Source organism: Lissotriton vulgaris, chromosome 5, assembly GCF_964263255.1.
Source record: "Lissotriton vulgaris chromosome 5, aLisVul1.2, whole genome shotgun sequence".
NCBI lineage: Eukaryota > Metazoa > Chordata > Amphibia > Caudata > Salamandridae > Lissotriton > Lissotriton vulgaris.
The window spans coordinates 73,163,186-73,183,048 of record NC_141693.1 but is presented as its reverse complement, the minus strand read 5'-3'; the positions used below and the strand labels follow the sequence as shown (position 1 = coordinate 73,183,048).

Sequence of the window (19,863 nt, the reverse complement as noted above, 5' to 3'; positions counted from 1 at the left end):
CGGAAAACGCTGCTTCTGCAAATGGGCAGTCGAGGTGTGAATGGCCCAAGGGTCAGAGTAACACCAGGCCCCCTGCCTCGCTCACGTGGGGGGGGGGGGGGGGGGGGGAGGAGCTGTTGTGGTGTGCTGTCTTACTGAGGCCGGGCGCACTGGAGTACTTCACAGGTCTTTCAAAAGACCATTTACTTAACAAGGCTTTGTCAATAAAGTAGTGGTGGGGGACGGGCACCGGAGAAAGAGGTGGTGGGCTCGTTTCTGGATTGTTAGTTCTCGCCTAGCACAGCCCTCCCCTGCCTTCCTTGATGGCGTTGAACCCTGACGTGTGTGGCCCTCTCTGCACCGACTACACATGCACAGTTTAGTCTATGCTTTCAAGAGTGCTCAAGTGTGGTCTTATACGCTTTTAAATCGGATCTAAAGAATGCTTCTGAAGTACAAGCCAACCCTCCCGATTCAGGCGGGAGACTACTGATTTGATGGCTAGTCTCCCACCTCCGATTCCTGCATCTAGAAACCCGATGCCAGCACGTAATTGAATAATGTGCCTCTCTTCTTTCATGCGAGGAAGTGGCAACGTGAACCTGCAGCAACAAACTGGAATGAGTGGCTGACGGCACTGTGTGTCTCTATACGGAAGTTACAACTAGCCTGTTAGAGAAGCAGTGGGCCGTTTACACGCCTGCAAAAGATCAAGATCATCTCTTTTGCAGGCGTGTAAACGGCCCACTGCTGGGTGCGAAGGAAAATACTCACCCCTTATTTCTATTGTTTCCAGCTCCTACGAACCGGCTTTCACTTCAATAAAGATAACCCAAAACGAGGGCTCCCCTGCTGCTCTCAGATTGGAAGCTTCCGCATGGAGACAGTTGACATAGAATGCTAGGGTGGTCATAGCTGCCAAGGTTGCAGATTCCTTATGTGTGGAATTTTTTTAATCTTGGTGTTTTTATGAGTGACATTCAATGACTATGAATGACACTTTCCAGCGAGCAAAATCAAGCAATGTAGAGAAGGAGAACTTGTGTATCAGAAATTACACCCATTTGCTCAACAAGAAATTCTAAGATCTTAAAACTGCATTAAAGCACCAGAAATGGAAAGGTACTGTAGGACCCAACTGCACCAAACGGGTTTGTTTCATTGCTTAACCGTACACAATTTTTACGTGGCAGCAGTTGAGTGCAGCTGTGAGCTTGAGGTGGAAGAAGATCGGTACTTCTATGTGCAAACAACGAGCATGCACAACTTGATATTTATATTTTATTGAAAACGTTTTTAAGGTGATAAAAAACACTACCCTTCTTAAAATGTGCATTCATGTGGTCCAAAAACAAAACGCATATTTTCAGGTGGCCGTAAGCAGGAGCAGCTTACCTCAAGATGTAAATTCAGGCATCCGTTTTATGTGCAGAAGGCCTGTCTGCAGCATTTCGTATTGTTGCCAATGTTTGGGGGCATAGCTTTCACTGTCAGACTCTGACTCACGTTACTGCACCTCCTATGTGCTGACGCTCCTCGACCCCCAGTGTATGGGATCTCAGAGTATTTTTTCTGTCTCCAGCCTGACTGTACTGGTTCCCATCAACTATTCACCTAGTCCTAGAGTGAGTGGAAGCTGAGAAGGCCTCGGAGTCCCTGGTCGGTGCCAAGCTCTCTCGCCTCACGGGCAGAATAAACAATCAGATGGGCTGTTATCAACCCCGCTTTATTTAATGCCACATCCAGTAGCAGCACTAGCAGTCCTGTGACCTCACCAAGGAAGGCCCACATCTAACCCCATGAATAATTGCGTCGCCCCTGTACGAGCCACATTGACGGACCTTGCAGCACAATCTGCGCATAACACACAGATTAGCACAGCAGTGACTGACAGTGCCACAGGGTGGCTGTGCAGTGCGGCGTGGGTCGTCGGAACGTATAGTGTCAGGCAGGGGGAGGCTAGAAGCACCCTTGCGAGACAGTGGTGCTGACTGAAACAGAGCAATTTAAAGGCAGCAGGAAGAGCAGCTTTCGGAGCCGACTTCGGTGCCCTGCTCAATTCAGACACGCATGCTCCTGTCCCAGAGCCGCCCTGCAAATCGGGAACCCTGATTCATTTAGAACTTTTAGGCAGAGCTGCTGTATTGCAGTGTGACTACAGTCACTACCTGCTTTACCCGGGCTTAATCCCGAAGGTGGTCAAGGCGCTAAAAATGCGTGACTAATACATTTTAATGCGGTGATCCGGATCATCACATTAAAATGCGTTAGTGTAATGCCTGAAGTGTGGTACTTGGCAGTGCTGGGTGTTCCAAGCCCCTGCGACGGGCAGGACGTTACTACCTAGATTCCTGCCTGAAGTGGATTCCTGAACTAACAGGACAGACCAGGTTATGGAAGAGACAGGGAACACAAGTTAGCTTAAAGGCATTATCTGTTTTAACAAACAAAACTTCTGTTAATGCTTGCTTGTTTTGCGCACATACTCGTCGCTTCCTCTTTTGCTTGTGCAGGGCACCTTTTGTATTCTGCCGTTCCAGAAATCAGCAGAAAGCATTTCCCCACACCATAGCCAAGGTAAGAAAAAATAACTTCAGTAAAACCGAGAATTATGTGTTCCAACTCTGTTGTTGTGTGAACACTTAGTAAAACTACCAACGATACAATGTTGATGCTAGTCTTCATTCAAGCACCACTTTATTCTCCTTCTCCAAGTATTACCTCAGACATCAAAGCTTAATGCTTTGTCCTTAATTCTTGGAGAGGGAGACAGGAGCAAGTGATGGGAATCAGCATTCTTATTTTTGCCAGTTTTACATATTAGTGCACATAAAAACAGCTAATATGCCCCTGGTGCCATCTCCCGCTGAGACGATGATGTAGTGCACGTTTGCAGCTTAAATTAATAATGCTGGACAGGAAAGGTCGGTCATGTAAGATGCTTGCCTCGTCGTAATTGCCTTTGTAAGGGGTTCACTGTAAAACGGTTTGTCTGAATCACACATCGTGGCTAGCAGCGTGCAGCACAATACCTGTGGCAGTCCTGGATTCTACATTTTCCCTGCTTAGGAAACGCTTGCTGGGGATATTTCGTGCCACACATGAAGATATCCGATTGCTGTCACTGAAATGCCAGCAGCGCAACATACTCGATGTGTCAACGTTTTTATTATGATTTTATTTTTTAGCTAGGTGTGAAAGCACATTCAGGGGAAACTCGCATTTAATTTTTGACTAATGAAGTGTCCTAAAGGGTGTTGATAGCAAATAGCACTATTCCAACCATTACACGTCAGCTTTTTACTTTACTTGTGGTTCAGAGAGCCTTTGTGGGCTCGTTACAGTTGCACCTATTGTAATAATATTAATAATAATGCGCTTGCTAAGTTCCCTCTGTAGATTACTTCAATTGATGTGGTCCATAATGTGGTCCACTGACTACTTGAGCCATCAATCAGTATAACCAGAGACTGAAGGGCTATAACATTCCAACCGCTAAGGATGCAGTGTTGCACAATAAAAAGGAAAATAAGACACAATACTCATATCAACTGACTTCTTCCATTCTAAACTACGGGGGAAAATATCCATTCTAGAGTCAGAAATTAGCTGTACAAGCCCTGATTCTGTCAAGCGTGGATTATCGTAATAGTCTCCAGCTTGGCATTTCAAATGCTGGGCTCTCCAAAATTCAGGTAGTACAGAATTCAGTTGTCTAGTTAATACTTGGTTTGAGAAGACAGGATCATGTGTCTGTTTTCACTCATAGATTACATTGGCTATCTACTGAGAAGGATTTCATTTGAGTCTGCCATGTTTCTTATTCAATACATGGAAAAGAGCCCCTTTCCCAAGAAACTTTCACCTGTAGCAACCCAATTGCTGAATCCGCTCATAACCTAGTGCTCCTCAAGGTGAGACATATTGGCTATGCCAATGCTTGTTTTTTAAATGTGCGCGATTCCCCGTCTTCATTGAACTGCAAACTCAAACTATGAAACTGATGTTGACCAAGTCCTTAATCAGAGTTGGTAGGCTACCAGAAACATGCTTAAAAAGCAGACACTGCACTAGTCAGGTGACCATGTCCTTCGTGGAGTGCAACACTCTCTGAGCAGAAGAGGGGTAGTGACCCTGGAACACAGACTGTACTTCCAACTTGCTGAGTGACCAATTCACGATTTCATTTAAAACAAGCATTTGCAATGGTCTGGCATTTACGCGAGTTTGAGCTATTGACATTGCAAATAACAATGCCTTTTATTTTTGTTTTCATTTTTAAAACATTAATATAAAGCCTTGTCATTTACAATGCTAATAGCATAAACTCACATAAATGTGAAACCTATTGCATTGCAAATGCTTGTTAAATCTGAGCTGCAGAATCAAAGGACAATGGAAAGTATTTCATGACTGTATTAAGCTTCTGAAGTGTAGAACAGTATACAATTCTGAAGAAAAATGGGAAAAGCAATAATAAAAGCAAAGCGTTCCATAAACACCGGTAAAACACAGTTTCAATTGTTTTTTTATGGCGCGAAAACGAGTAACCACTGAAAAGCACTGTTTTTTGAGGTATTGAAATCACTGGAAAACACTGAGAAAACACCACCAGAATTTCCCAAAAATAGAAACTGAAAACAGGAAAGCCTAAGCATACCATTTAAAAAAAATTTTTCCTTCAGCTAATGACCTGGTGAGTTGGCACAAATATCAACACTTGGGGCACTGGTCTTTGTCAAGTATTTAAAGAGATGCAATGCATGGAACTGTCCGGACTCAACAGCATCTTAAAATTCATTGTTACAAGCTCGGGGCCAGCTGGAAAGGAGACAAGAAACAGGTGCAGCACGCATGGCTTCCCTATTCCCTGGATAACTTCCCCTGGCACAAACTACTAGTGGGAAGACAAGTGTCAAAATCATGGCAGGTTGCTATAATGAATTAGTGACATAGGCTTACATATAAACCTGTTAATCGGCATATCTGCATTTTTTATATATCTATACTATTATTATAAAGAGAGAACAGAAACCTTTTGGCAAGGTAAACTCGGGAACCACAGCGCCAATCCACACACCCAATACATTGTTGTAATCCTCAGGGTGTGTAGATGGACATAGGCTGCATAAAATAAAAAATAAACGTAAATTAAAAAATTAAAGTTTAAAATCAAAGTAGTCCCCTAAAACAAGCGTCGGCCGCGACGTAGCGCTGACCGCGACCTACACCTGCGTGATGACGGCAGGCGGGGACGAGCGGCGAGAAGTGGAGCGGCGGCTCAGGTAAGGCGAGGCGGGAGGCGGGAGGCGGTCCAGGCGGGCGGGCGCCCGGGAGTGGGGGCTAAGTCCGGAGCGCGGCTGAGGTAAGGCAGAGGCGGGAGGCAGGCGGGCGGGCAGCGGTATAGGCAATGTCGGGGCGGGTGGGCTGGCGGGGGGCCCGGCCGGGACTAAACAAATGCTCAAAATGCAGCCCCCTTCTGCCCCCAGGCAACGCCGGGGCGGGCTGCTAGTATATATATAGCGTGAACAAGGGCTCTTTGGCTCGAAACGCGTCGCTGGTTCTGTTGAAATAAATTTATATCTTGCTGACTTCGTTGGTCCGTTCCTCATTCTTGCTGGCGTGGAAGCGGTGTCGGCGAGCGCAGAGCGTGCTGAGGAGGAGCTTTGGTTATATATATATATATATATATATATATATATATATATATATATATATATATATATATATATATATATATATGAGTCCAAAGATTACCTCAATGGGGCATCCGTCGTCTCGTGGGGGTGGCGCGCTGCCGGTGAGGTATCCGGTAGTTAATATGCAAAGCAAAACGGCGTCCCAAGCGCGCACTCAGGCACAGCAATAACCACACCAACAAATCGGGTCTGCCAACAAGTAGGGTTTATTCACGCCATAAGCCCTACGTGACGCGTTTCGCACTCCGTGAGTGCTTGTTCACGGAGTGCGAAACGCGTCACGTAGGGCTTATGGCGTGAATAAACCCTACTTGTTGGCAGACCCGATTTGTTGGTGTGGTTATTGCTGTGCCTGAGTGCGCGCTTGGGACGCCGTTTTGCTTTGCATATATATATATATACACACACAACACCGGACTGCACATTTAAAAGGTCTAGAACTGATGCGCAACCACAAGTACCACAACGCATTTCGAAACGGAAGTGATTCCTGAATAAAGGCCACTGGAGGCAAACGAAATGGATGCTGCAACATCGAACTGTGGAGTTGCGTGAAACAGGTCAGAGAGCGAGGCTTACCCTTTGAGAAAGTTCCAGGAGGAACGAAACATGTCAGGACTCAGCCTTTAAGTCGCTTGTTCTTCCATTAATAAAGCAGCCCTTTAAGGAGTTTTACAAGGTGTGACCAACTTTTTTCCCTTGGAGAAAAACTGTTCTAATATATATATATATATATATATATATATATATATATATATATATATATATATATATATATATATATATATATATATATATATATATATATATTGGAATTCAAAATTACACGGAGTCAGTGCCTTCTTGTATGGTGACGTTTGGAGTGTTCCTGATTTATAGGATCTCCCGTCCTGGAGATCCAACACTGACCCTCCTTGATCTGGATGCGCTGTGGCAGAAAAGGACGAATTTCCTATGGTGAACTTTCTCAAAGAGAGACACGCAGGGCCCCCCGGAACGGTCACTGCGAGCAGGAAGCAACCGAGTGGATCTGTGAAAACGCCGCGGACAGTCCGACTGGAATCTACGATCACCGGAGGGCAATCGGGGATTGCCAGGTAAGGCTGATACGTGTGTGGAAGAACAAGTCCAGCGGTAAAGTTGCAAGAGTGGTTCAAGGGAGAGGTAGCCCAGGTGCGAAAGAGCATCATACGGGCAGTGAAATTTTCCAAACGACTTTTTATCAAATCACTTAACTCACAATGGCTGTGGAACGGGAAAGGGAACGGGAAGAGGCGGCTTTGGATATCTTCCAAGACATTGACACAGGCGAAGATAACACAAACAACGTGCCAGTTCCAAAAGATAAAGGAGAGAAAAAGGATGATACTAAAAACCTACTGGCAGAATTGGAGAAACTGAGGAAAAAAAGAGGTGGCAAAATGGTGGGAGGTTAAATCCCTGAGTAGATACATTGAAGTTGGCCGAGTTCCCAGAGGGTTAAGAATACTAGTAGCTCCCACTTACAAAAATCCAGACCCTGCCATGCTCCAAGATTGGACAGACAACCGCGACCAGGCATCCATGAACATGCTAAAAATACTGACAAAATACGCGGCTAGTGACAGAGAGAAACTCATTACCCGCATTGAAGAAATCATAAAAGAATTAGACACAAAAGAAAACAAAGAAGAAATCTCCAAAGCGTTGGGTGAAGTCAGTGAACAAGGCGGGAGCTTACCGCCGAAACGCGTCAAGCAGCCAATAAGTGAATAAAACTTATTTGGAATTCAAAATTTCACGGAGTCAGTGCCTTCTTGTATGGTGACGTTTGGAGTGTTCCTGATTTATAGGATCTCCCGTCCTGGAGATCCAACACTGACCCTCCTTGATCTGGATGCGCTGTGGCAGAAAAGGACGAATTTCCTATGGTGAACTTTCTCAAAGAGAGACACGCAGGGCCCCCCGGAACGGTCACTGCGAGCAGGAAGCAACCGAGTGGATCTGTGAAAACGCCGCGGACAGTCCGACTGGAATCTACGATCACCGGAGGGCAATCGGGGATTGCCAGGTAAGGCTGATACGTGTGTGGAAGAACAAGTCCAGCGGTAAAGTTGCAAGAGTGGTTCAAGGGAGAGGTAGCCCAGGTGCGAAAGAGCATCATACGGGCAGTGAAATTTTCCAAACGACTTTTTATCAAATCACTTAACTCACAATGGCTGTGGAACGGGAAAGGGAACGGGAAGAGGCGGCTTTGGATATCTTCCAAGACATTGACACAGGCGAAGATAACACAAACAACGTGCCAGTTCCAAAAGATAAAGGAGAGAAAAAGGATGATACTAAAAACCTACTGGCAGAATTGGAGAAACTGAGGAAAAAAAGAGGTGGCAAAATGGTGGGAGGTTAAATCCCTGAGTAGATACATTGAAGTTGGCCGAGTTCCCAGAGGGTTAAGAATACTAGTAGCTCCCACTTACAAAAATCCAGACCCTGCCATGCTCCAAGATTGGACAGACAACCGCGACCAGGCATCCATGAACATGCTAAAAATACTGACAAAATACGCGGCTAGTGACAGAGAGAAACTCATTACCCGCATTGAAGAAATCATAAAAGAATTAGACACAAAAGAAAACAAAGAAGAAATCTCCAAAGCGTTGGGTGAAGTCAGTGAACAAGGCGGGAGCTTACCGTCGAAACGCGTCAAGCAGCCAATAAGTGAATAAAACTTATTTGGAATTCAAAATTTCACGGAGTCAGTGCCTTCTTGTATGGTGAAGTTTGGAGTGTTCCTGATATATATATATATATATATATATATATATATATATATATATATATATTTTCGATAGTCCGAAATTAACACAGCTCACGCTGAAGACAGAAATAGAGTAAAGCCACAGACTCCGTGCTCTCGTTTTCAGTGCTCTTTATTCGTAAAGAATAACAGCCCACCAGTCGCCATTATATATATATATATATATATATATATATATATATATATATATATATATATATATATATATATATATATATATATAACGAGCAGCACAGGACTTGGTTCCAATCATGATGGATGACTAAGGATATTCGATTTTTTTTTTAAATACATAGAAGGAGAAATAATTGGACTTCACCGCTGAAAATAAATACTTTTATCATATATTGGAGTCTTCCATTAGTTTAGAGTAGTACGCTTACATATACTGAATTGAATTTAATTTAATTGAATTGAATTGGGTTCTTATATAGCGCAGCTACCACCCTACGGGTATCCTGGCGCTCAGACCTACAAAGCCAACCTAAACATCAACCTAGAAGATAAAGGGGAATATTTCAGGCTCTTTCTGAACTCAGCCAAAGAGTTGGCTTGTCTGATGTTCTGGGGCAGCTCATTCCACAGATGGTCAGCTGCAACACTGAAAGCCCTCCCCCTCATCCTAGAGCGTCTAAATCTGGTAATCATCAATAAATTTGTGCTGGAGGACTGGAGCTGCCTCTTAGGGTTGTACCAGGTAAACTTCTCTTGCAATGGGACAGGACCCAAGTCGTGTGCTGCTCTGTGGGCAATGCAAAGTGATTTAAAATGAATCCTTTCTTTAATAGGCAGTCAGTGAAGGTCTCTCAAGGCCAGCGTTGTGGAGGACCCACGTTGCCTATTTAGTACCATCTTTGCTGCCATAGACTGGACTCTCTGCAGCCCCTGAACAATGTATTGCGGTGCTCCTAAATACAGGGAGTTGCAGTAGTCCAGCCTACTCAGCACAACATTCCTCATTACAAGGGAGCGCAAGTCTTTAGGGAGTAGTGGAAGAATCTGTCGCAACATGCGTATCAATGAAAGGCACACGCTGACAGTCTGTAGTTTCTTTGACATATTACGTTGATTTGAACATGTGATTAAGGGTTTGGGGCTTGATTTAGTATTGCATGTTTAGAGAGATGAGGCACATTGCATCATGGGAAATGTAGTTGTAATAATGACTATTAATAGTAGAGTAGAGGTTAAAAGCAAGATGCCAGCCCACAGTTTAGCTTTGGCTCAGAAAGGGGAAGATTCTGGTATTCACCTGGCAGCAGTTAATGAGGGAGGAGAATGTATGAAAAGGTTGTTTTCACGAGGGAGCTAGCCAGTATTCTTTCAGAACAAGCGCGCCTCGGCACGCAGGGAAATGAAACAAGAAGTTTTAAACAGTTCTGAACCTTGCGAAATGGTATCTTTGAAAATGTTGTTTTAATGTAGTCAACTGCATGTCATGGTAAGTGTTAATAATCTTAAAGGTTATTTTTGTGACTAAGTATAAGTGGCATCAGGTTATTAATGAAAGGTGCTGAATTTATCTGGAGCTAAACGTAATTTTGTTAAAGATTTGGGCATGGAAGTAACAGTGGTATTGATGGGTACATGAGGGTAATGGGGAAGGGATTGGTATAAACTATCGTTGTAAACGTGTTGGGAACAATCTTGCTTAACGGGGAGTGTGGATTACTGAAAATGTGACCTTTAAGGGTGATAGTTGGATTTCAGTGGTTTAAAGTAAGAAGGTCATTATTTATGTTGATCAGATTGGTCAAATTTATGTGTTTGTATTTTTTAGATGCCCCTGACGAAGGGAATCGTTTTTCCCGAAATGCATTGGGTTGAGTAATAAAATCATGATATGTTGAAACTACTTGTGTTCCTGTGCCTTTTGTGAATATCAACGCTCAGCATTTGATATGGAGAAAATGATTAAAACAAAAGTCAAGTTTGTAGAATGAATATGTAAATGGTGAAAATTATGACTAAAAGTTTGAAATATCGTGTAGAGCTCAACTCGTTGGACTTATAGAGTGCTCTGGCTGAGCAGCTTGGTAGGACCGTTATCTGGTTCCCCCGTGTCTTAGATCGTACATAGCAACCATACAATTCTACCTTTATAGAAATGTGTGGCATTTCATTTTGTTGCGAGCTTAAAAGACTTTCTTTCTTAGTAAACATGAGAACTGAGCTAGATATAACATTATTGTGTCTGTTGATTGACTGTTGAGCTCTGAGTGATTGCACCTCCCACTAGCTCCGTCAGAAGCCTTTGACTGCTCGACCTCACTATCCTGGGAGTCAAGTGCAGAAAGGGAGGTCATTGGCCGGCTTCCGAGACACAGTAGTACAGACCTCAGGGCACGGAGGCAAACAACCTCAACCAACATGATCATTAGCCCTCTCTGACCGGTGCCCCTCCAACCCCTGTTCGTGGTCTGGTTTGCAGAGCTGTGATCTGGTGCACAGTGTTGTACTGCAATGAACGTGCACTTAGATGAGCATACTATCAGGAGGTATAGCGACAATTGACGTAACAACCGCTAATGAAAAACACTTCAAAATAATTGTGAGAGAGTTTCTCCGATACCATAACATTTTGAAGGCAATGGTCACCTTGTTACCTTTATCACTATTGATGCCCCAGTTGAACACTTAAATATCACGACCAATGGCCGTGTTTGAGTGGTGATAAATGGGCACCTCTGCTGAAGGGGCTTCCACGTTACAGACCTGCCCTTTCTTCCAACCTGAGGGAGGGTTAAGTGCACTAGTAATCCTGGGACATTCCAATCAGGTATGGCCTATCCCTGTAAGAGAGATCTAATGAAGACATAAAATGTGATACGTCAAACTATGGTCGATTAATGAGACTGTTGGAGGAAAACCTTGCAATGGGGATGGAGCAGAACAGAGAATGCCCGAGGTCAGTGCCTAATTTATTACAAAGTAGGTGCCAGAGCCCTTCTCTGGAGGCCACTGCCGCCTGTACCTCCCATAGCACCTTCCAGCTCTATCAAAGTCTCCACTTCACCTTCAGAACACCCATCAGCCACAGACACCAGCACCCACTCCTGAATAGAAACTGGATAAGAATCACAGACGACCAGCTTACCTCTGCACTCAGCAAATCCACCCCAACCATCGCAGAAAACGATGACCCCCAACCCAGCAGCCCGAGCCCTGCACAGATGGATCTCCAACAGCGCCAACACCATAGCCCACATCAAGAAAAACAACAGCACCTGTGAAAAGTTAGCCTGGCATATGATGTCCACTACTTCAAGTGGGCACCTTGCACCAGCCTAATCGACCCTTATTGATGGTGGTTGTAGAGTCAACCTTATAGAAAGCTATCCTAGAGGTAGCATGGACCAGCAGTCAATAGGCTAAGAGAGCATGTGAAGCTGTTTTTTTTAACCAATTATAATCCCTTGAATACCAAATGAAAGGACACCACACAAGGTATATATCAAATATATATGTATTTATCTTAAACACAACCCCTCTGCACTCTTTAAGAGGTCAGAGGTAAAAGTACATTACAAGATTCTCAATTAGCATACGATAAGTTGCACAAATACAGTTATGCCCTAGGGGCCTCACAAACCATATACTAAAATAGTGGTATAAGAACCACAACTGAATTGAAAAGTAGGCCTAGGGCCTAGGGAATCGCTGGGGCTACACTAAACAACCAAAGGTTTGGAAGTAGGAGGCCCACGGGAGACGCGTGCATTGTCTAAACACAGACGCGGATTACCATTGATTTATAATGTAGAACGAAGAAGTTACAAAGTTACTGTTTAAGGACACTTCCAGATGGACTAGGATGGAACCCATTTAGACTAGGACACTTCGAGAGTCAAGACCCACGGGAGCACCGGAGTACTCGCGTTACCTCACCCAGGGAAGCCGGGTGCATAGGTGCCTTTTCGTGTCGGGTTTCGTCATCGTTTTCTATGGAGATCTCCAAAGAAAAGCTGCAGGCGACCAGAGGAAAAGTGTCCGGATGGATCCAAGGGTGGATCGAAGATCTGAAGAACCTGAAAGCAGAGGGGACAGAGTCTGGGTCACTAGCCAGTGACCAGGAAGGAACCAGGCGATCTTGGGTGAAGAAGGTGAGTTTGTCTCTTCAGCCACGAGGTCCAGGAGGCATCAACGATGACCAGGCGCTGGATTCGAGCTGTCCCACGAAGGATCTAGTTGACTGCAGTGTCGGTATCGGGATTGGACCCACAAGCCTTGGCAAACGCAACCCACGCAGGATGTCGAGATTGGCTCTGTTGCAGACCAGCAAGGTCTATGGCGCTTCTCCTTTGCAGGGAAGCTGGAGCAAGGCCAGAGCAACTAGGCAAGCAAGTTGGTTTCAAAAGAAAGTCTTCGGGGGACTCACTAGCCAACGTGCAAGGAGCCGGGAAGACGGGTCGAGCACAAAGACAATAGCGGGGCCCATGGGACACTCGCATAGTGTGGGGGCCTGTGCTTCGGTGCAAAGGGTGCTCGGGGCTGAGGCTTCTCTTACCCCAATGCACGACAGCGAGGGTGCCTCAGAAGTCTAGCAGGTAGCAAAATTCAGGATGTCCAAGATGTCCGATCCCACGTCTTTCGTGACCGCCACGTGTCTCAGCTTTGCTGTGGATGGGGGTCGGGGTCAGAGAAGTCTGGAAGCCCAGTTCTTGAGTCGCAAAGTCTTCGGGTTCCGGCGGGAGCCTTGAAAATGCAGACCGGCAAAGTTGCTGTTGGTGCCTGTTTGAACAGGGAGGTCACTCTTTGACCACAAGGGAGATGTCTTCCGTCTTCCAGGTGAAATGGAATGTCGAAGGTCCAGGATATGTCTTGTGAAGATTCGTCCAGGGTAATCTCAAGTCCTAGGTACACAGCTCCTATACTTATACCAAGTTTAGGGGTTGGACTATCTTTAAGGTCCCACCTGTGGGTGGACCTGAGAAGGGGCCGGTTACACCCCTTTCCCTTTGTCCAATTTTGCGCCAGAGCGGGGCTGGAGTGCCCCAGCAACTGGTTTGAACCGGGCTATGCATGGAGCACCTTGTGTGCCCCAGGCAGTGTCTAGAATTGCATTGCTGAATGCAGCCCTCCCTGCCCCAATAAACTAAAGCCTGTCTGGCGAGGTGCTAGCACCTCCCAAGGCAGGAAACCTATTGTCCAGGACTCCCCTGCCGGAGTTTCGTCCAGCAGCAGGAGGCCAGACTTGTGTCTGTGGCAGCAGCATCCATTTTGTGATGCTGGGGCTCTGTTTAACTTTAACCAGGTTTTGAAGGAACAACATGTCTTCTCCCTCTAGAAGGGTGGAATTCTACCCCCGCCGCCAGAACTGGCGGGGGGGTAGGATTCCAAAGTGTTTGACACCTTACACGACATGTTTTGATAAAGCCAAACCAAAGTTAGCATTAAACACAAGGATTATAATGCACTTAAGAGTATATGGTATGGCTATATCATAGAACAGCTATAAGGAGATGGTTCTGAAAGCTGTAGAGGGGCTCAGCTCATGCTAGGGCACCCTCTCACATAAAACCAAGCACTCTGCCTCCAGGATTGTCGAGGCCTACCATAGGAGTGGCTTATAGGTATATAGATAGATAGATATATTATATACTATATCTAAGTAAGGGGTGATTACATCACCTTACCCAGGCTGTGTGAACAGACCTGGGGTGTCACTTTGGAAGGCCAGCCAGTGGTGGCATAATATATGCTGCAGCCCCTGGTAGGCCTTGGATGCACCTATGCCCTGGGTACCTATGGTACACTATACAGGGACTCACAAAGGTGACCCAATACCCAATCTGGTATGTACCTAAAGTACATGGTATCACTTTAGAGAGAGAACAGCTAGGCTGTGGTCCTGATTAGCATGGCCACAGCCAGTCTAAAGTCGAAAAACCAGAAAATCAGTAGGGGTGACCATAGGAAGCAGACCCTACTCTCCTACAACACCCACGCCAAGAAAGCCAGATGGTTCACTACTGAACTTCGAAACTCCAGACCCACCTGCCCCCTCCTCGAAAAGGCCTGGAGGAACACCAAATCCACAGAAACTCACGACAACTTCAGAGCCGTTACCAACGCCCACCACCAACTCATCAGAAAAACAAGGAAAAAGGCGATTGAAGACAGAATCTCCACATACGCACACAACAGAAAAGAACTCTTCAATAGCATCAAGGAGTTTGCCCAACCCACCAGCAAGTCAACTGACATCCCTCCTTCACAAGACTTCTGCCACAAACTCAGCACTTTCTTTCACCACAAAATCAGGAGCATCTATGGCAACTTGGACATAGACAACCAACACACGGACCTCCCACCAACCACCCTGACAACATGAAGCCAACAATTGACAGCTGGACAGCCCTCACCATCGAAGACACACTGAAGACGATGAAGTCAATCCACTCCGGGGCTCCCATGGACCCCTGCCCTCACATCTTCAACAGAGCCGCCGACACCATCGCACCCATGCTCCGCCACACCATCAACCGCTCCCTGGCGACCGCCTCATTCCCCGATGACCGGAAACATGCCGAGGAAAACCCCCTCCTGAAGAAACCCTCGGCGGACCCCACCGACCTCAAAAACTACAGACCCATTTCCCTGCTCCTGTTCCCTGCGAAAGTTATCGAGAAAGCCATCAACAGTCACTCGCCACCTTCATCGAAGAGCACAATATTCTCAACACCTTCCAATCTGGCTTCAGGAAAAAACACAGTACGGAAACCGCCCTCCTCGCACCCTACTGGACAAAGGAGGAATAGTAGCCCTAATCTTCCTCGACCTCTCAGCGGCATTCGACACAGTCTCCCACCGCACCATAACACACAGACTTCATGACACAGGGATCCAGGACAAGGCCCTCGACTGGATCGGCTCCTTCCTCTCTGGCAGAACGCAGAGGGTCAGACTTTCCCCCCCCCCCCCCTCCCTTTCCTCGTGGACCCCACGCCAACCACCTGCGGAGTCCCGCACGGGTCCTCCCTCAGCCCGATGCTTTTCAACGTCTACATGGCTCCGCTCGCCCCCATCGTCAAAACGTACGGACTCAGCATTGTGTCATACACAGACAATCCTCTCCCTATCCAACGAACCCAACACCATCAGACAGAACTTTCGAGAAGGCATGGAATCCGTCTCCAAATGGATGAAAAACAGCTACCTACAACTCAACACCAACGAGACGGAAGTACTAATCATGGGCCCAAACCCCAACGCCTAGAACGACATATGGTGGCCCCCCGCCCTCGAAAACCTGCCCACACCCACGGACCAAGCACCCAACCTAGGTATCATCCTGGACTCCGAGCTCAAAATGGACCGCAAAATCAACTCAGTCTCGTCCTCCTGCTTCCACACCCCCGCCTCCTACGTAAGACCTTCAAATGGATCCCTCTTGAACACAGAAAGGCCGTCACTCACGCCCTGATCACCAGCAGACTCGACTACGGCAACGCACTCTACGCCGGTATAAACAAAAACCTCACCCGCAAGTTACAGAACGTCCAGAACGTCGCCGCAAGACTGGTCCTCAACCTGTCAAAACACTGCCACCAGACCAGCATACCTGAACAGCAGACTCAAATTCCACGCACCCCAAAGGCCCCTACGATCAGCCCAACTCTCCTACCCCTTGGTCCCATGCACAAGGAAAACCAGATAGGGAGGCTGCTCCTTCTCCTTCCTCGCGGCCAAGGCCTGGAACGCCCTTCCGCTCTACCTCAGGCAGACATCATCACTTCCCCATCTTCATAAGAGACCTCAAGACCTGGCTCTTTGACGGAGCCCCTCCTTGACGGATGGGAACCTGCACCCTCCCACCCCCAGCGCCGTGAGACCCTTACAGGTGAGTAGTCGTGCTCTAAAAAACAACTGATTGATTCATTGAATGACACTACCAACGCAAGTACTAACCATCACATTCCAACAAGTGTGACAGGTCAGACTATTCCAGGCCCCCAAAGCTATAATAAAGGCAAGGGCTGCGGATATTATTCTTCTTCAATACATATTAACTTATTAAACACTCTTACTGTGCTCATTTCAAAATCAGATAGACAGCACCACCATGTGGTGGACTGTCACTAGAGACAGTGATGACAATTAAGTGCAGGTGCTGAGCATTGGAAACCACGGTCTCAAATTAAGCTGACAGTACCTGTCATTTGCAGAATTAGAAAATGTTATGTCCAGAAGAAGAGAATGTACATGTTCCGAAACATGTTAAGATTGTAGGGCATTTGGTTTACGATTAAGGAACTATTCTTGGTTCAAAATTCATTATCACAATGTTTATTACCTAGATGAACTCTGTTGAACGTTCAATGGTTCGACGCTGTATATGCAATATCATATTACATTGCAAAAACCTTGGTTTAGGAAGGGCCTTACACCAGGCTTTCTGAGTCTGATGGATTGATAGATAACTCCAGCTCCACGCATTAACACACCCACAGAGGTATGCTCAAATGCTTGTCCAAACTCACAAATATAAATCTTCAGTCCATGCATACACAGACTCACAAAGGAACACACTCAGAGACACACCCATGCATTCGCATACTCACATGCAGATGCATATATAATCTCACTGATGTATAACTCTAGATCATGGCACACACAGGAACAGATGCACACATGGATTTGCACACTCACGAATACCATGAGACCTTGTGATATGCAAACCCACAGACAAGCATCCACATAAGCAAGTACAAACCAACAGCCAATAAACCCAGATCAAAGCATACTCAACCCTCAAAAACACACACATAAATACGCATGTATATTTGCATAACCTGTGACTATCAATCCATATATGCACACACAGGCAAACACTCGTCTATGCCCTCACAAACAGAGATGCGCAGACATGCATACACTCTCACAGATCACTCCAAAAGTATTCATACAAGACTACATCCTTTGACACATAATAGTGAACATTCATGCACATGTGCGCACACACATGCAGGTAATACTCACAGCTAAAAAATGCCACGCCTGTGCACATATGATCTAACTGACACCATGTAAGTACTACCTTAAGATCAGAAGAGTAATTCTTGTTTTAGTTTAGCTTAGGATGAGCGCTTGGCTCATTTCAGCCTCAATATCCAAGCGTAGTGACCCTGGTCAGTATATTTATCTGGTGGGGACCATGACCCAGTCTGTAGGGTCACACGTCAGCCTCTGTGTGTCCACACTCGGTCACAGACATATACAGACACATACACACAGCACTCACTGCAGCCACTCACCCTCATGGCTCTATATTGTTCCTCTTCCTCCTCCTTGACCTTAGACTCCAGAATATATTCCTCCTCTTTCTTCAGAAGACGCAGCCACTCTTGAAGTTTTACCTGCAGAGATGAAAGTGCAAGAAATAAGTGTAGATCAGTAGAGTACGGACTTACTTATAACAGAGTCACTACAGTATCTGCCCCATGTGCACAGAATGTACGTACCATTCATACAGAATATTGTATGTACCAGCCACACATATCCAGATTGTAAGTACCAGTCCCACATATCAGGATTGTGAGCACCAGGCCCAAGTATCACAGACAAGGACACAGACAACAGTGTCACATTTTTGGGGTCTCTTCATGGATGGAATGACCTAGCACTAAAATCCCTGCTCAAAGTAAACACGATTTATCACTGGCTTCGACTGCTACTCGATCAACACATTGTGCAGCACTTCAGGCCTAAAGTCATGGAAACATTTAGAGTCTGCACTACATTAAATAAAAAACTTTGTTCTAGTGACCCTATCAAATAATCCAGAACACACACAGAACCGAGAGAAAATATCTAACAAGTTTTTATAAATGCAACAACTATATATGCAGCCCATATACGAATAATAGCAAACACAGCAAGATGATGGACGGAGTACTGAAACTTTTCGACCACTTACCCCCAGTCACAGATCTGGGTTAAATCTATTGTTCTTTTGCTCCCCACGCCACCCTAGTTTGGGTCCAGCCATATTCAAATCAGTCTTGACCCTGTGCCTCATGGGAAACAGTCCAGCTGAAACTACCAGGCCAGGTCCTAACTGGACAGGAAACAAGCATCCTGCAAGACTGATTTGCATATGGCTGGGTCCAAACTGGGGTGACATGGTGAGCAAAAGAACAATGGATTAAAACCAGATCCTTGTGACTTGGGATAAACATTTGCATTGTTCAGCATTCCATCCATCACTTGTTCTTTTTGCCTATACCAATAATAAACAGAAAACATCTTGAGACTCAGACTAAAAGGGTACTTTATTTGTGAATTTGCTTAACTGATGCTCATTAGTACATACATCAGTACATACATCAGTACATACTGTGCAGTGATCAAACCTAGTTCCCCCTTCAACCTAGTTCACATCCTCTTTCACATACACCCTGAGCATCCTATTCTTGAAATTAGATCACAACTCAAAGCAGGATTAGGGAGGCTTACAGTCACACACAGGACATTCTGATCCTAATTCTTAGTAATTCTACCATACCAGTCTTTCAAACTCCTTTCCTGCCACTTCCCTCTATCAATCTCCAAAATAGAATACTTCAACTGATCTACAGATTGCCCGCCCCCAATGTACCATACAAAAACAGGAGAAGTTCAAACACCAAAATACTCACACTAACTGCTGATCCTTCTAAATAGCAGATAAATCCTTTCATTATGAAACCACCATCAGTGAGGCTACAAACAAAAGCAAAGCCCTCTTCAAGGCTTTCAAACATTGAACCATTCCTCTTCCAAAACCCACAGTCCCTGCTTCAATCGAGGAATACAACCCCACCAAACTCATCTTTATCAAAACAATCATCCAGTCAGATCAGCATGACCCGCCAAGTTCCACTCATCCCCCATTGCCTCAACACCAAACTGACCTCCTTCAATACAGTTCTGCAGATGGATCTTACCAATATGCTCAACTCTCACTAGGCAACTGTCAATGAAGACAAGGCCCTTCCTTCATCCATCATAACATTTCTTCAAGAAGAGGCCCGTAGGAGGAGCTTCGCGGGCAACCAAGATGGCCGCGTAAGCTCGGAGCTCCGCGGACCTTTCGATCCTCCTCATATATCCGGTCTGAAATCCTGATCCACGCGGTGGATTCTTATTGCTGGTGGTCTACTGAGGCGGGAGCTGCCTTCCGTCTCCGAATCGGTGGTTCCTACGCTGAGCTACGTCGAGTTGAACTCCGTGCCAGGGCTGTGCCATTGTCTCTCCGGTCTCCGCCACTCCGATTGGACTGCGTAGTGACTGCCTGCTGTCCCTACTGGCGGAGTGCTAGTGTCTACAGTGCTCCCTTCCATCGGCCTGGTCTGCCTGTCTAGCTCGGATTTCCTCCCTGGCTCGCTGGGCTCGGGCTTGGCT

At 45.9% G+C, this 19,863-nt stretch overlaps 1 protein-coding gene across 1 annotated transcript in view; it reads right to left on the bottom strand.

The window, feature by feature from the left end:
* Positions 1-19,863, bottom strand: part of LOC147710220 (E3 ubiquitin-protein ligase TRIM39-like) — a 179,270-nt gene that overhangs the window by 140,773 nt on the left and 18,634 nt on the right. Inside the window, exon 2 of the mRNA XM_086920900.1 lies at positions 17,736-17,837. Within this exon, the coding sequence (XP_086777026.1) occupies positions 17,736-17,837 (102 nt within the window). The remainder of the gene's footprint in view (positions 1-17,735; positions 17,838-19,863) is intronic.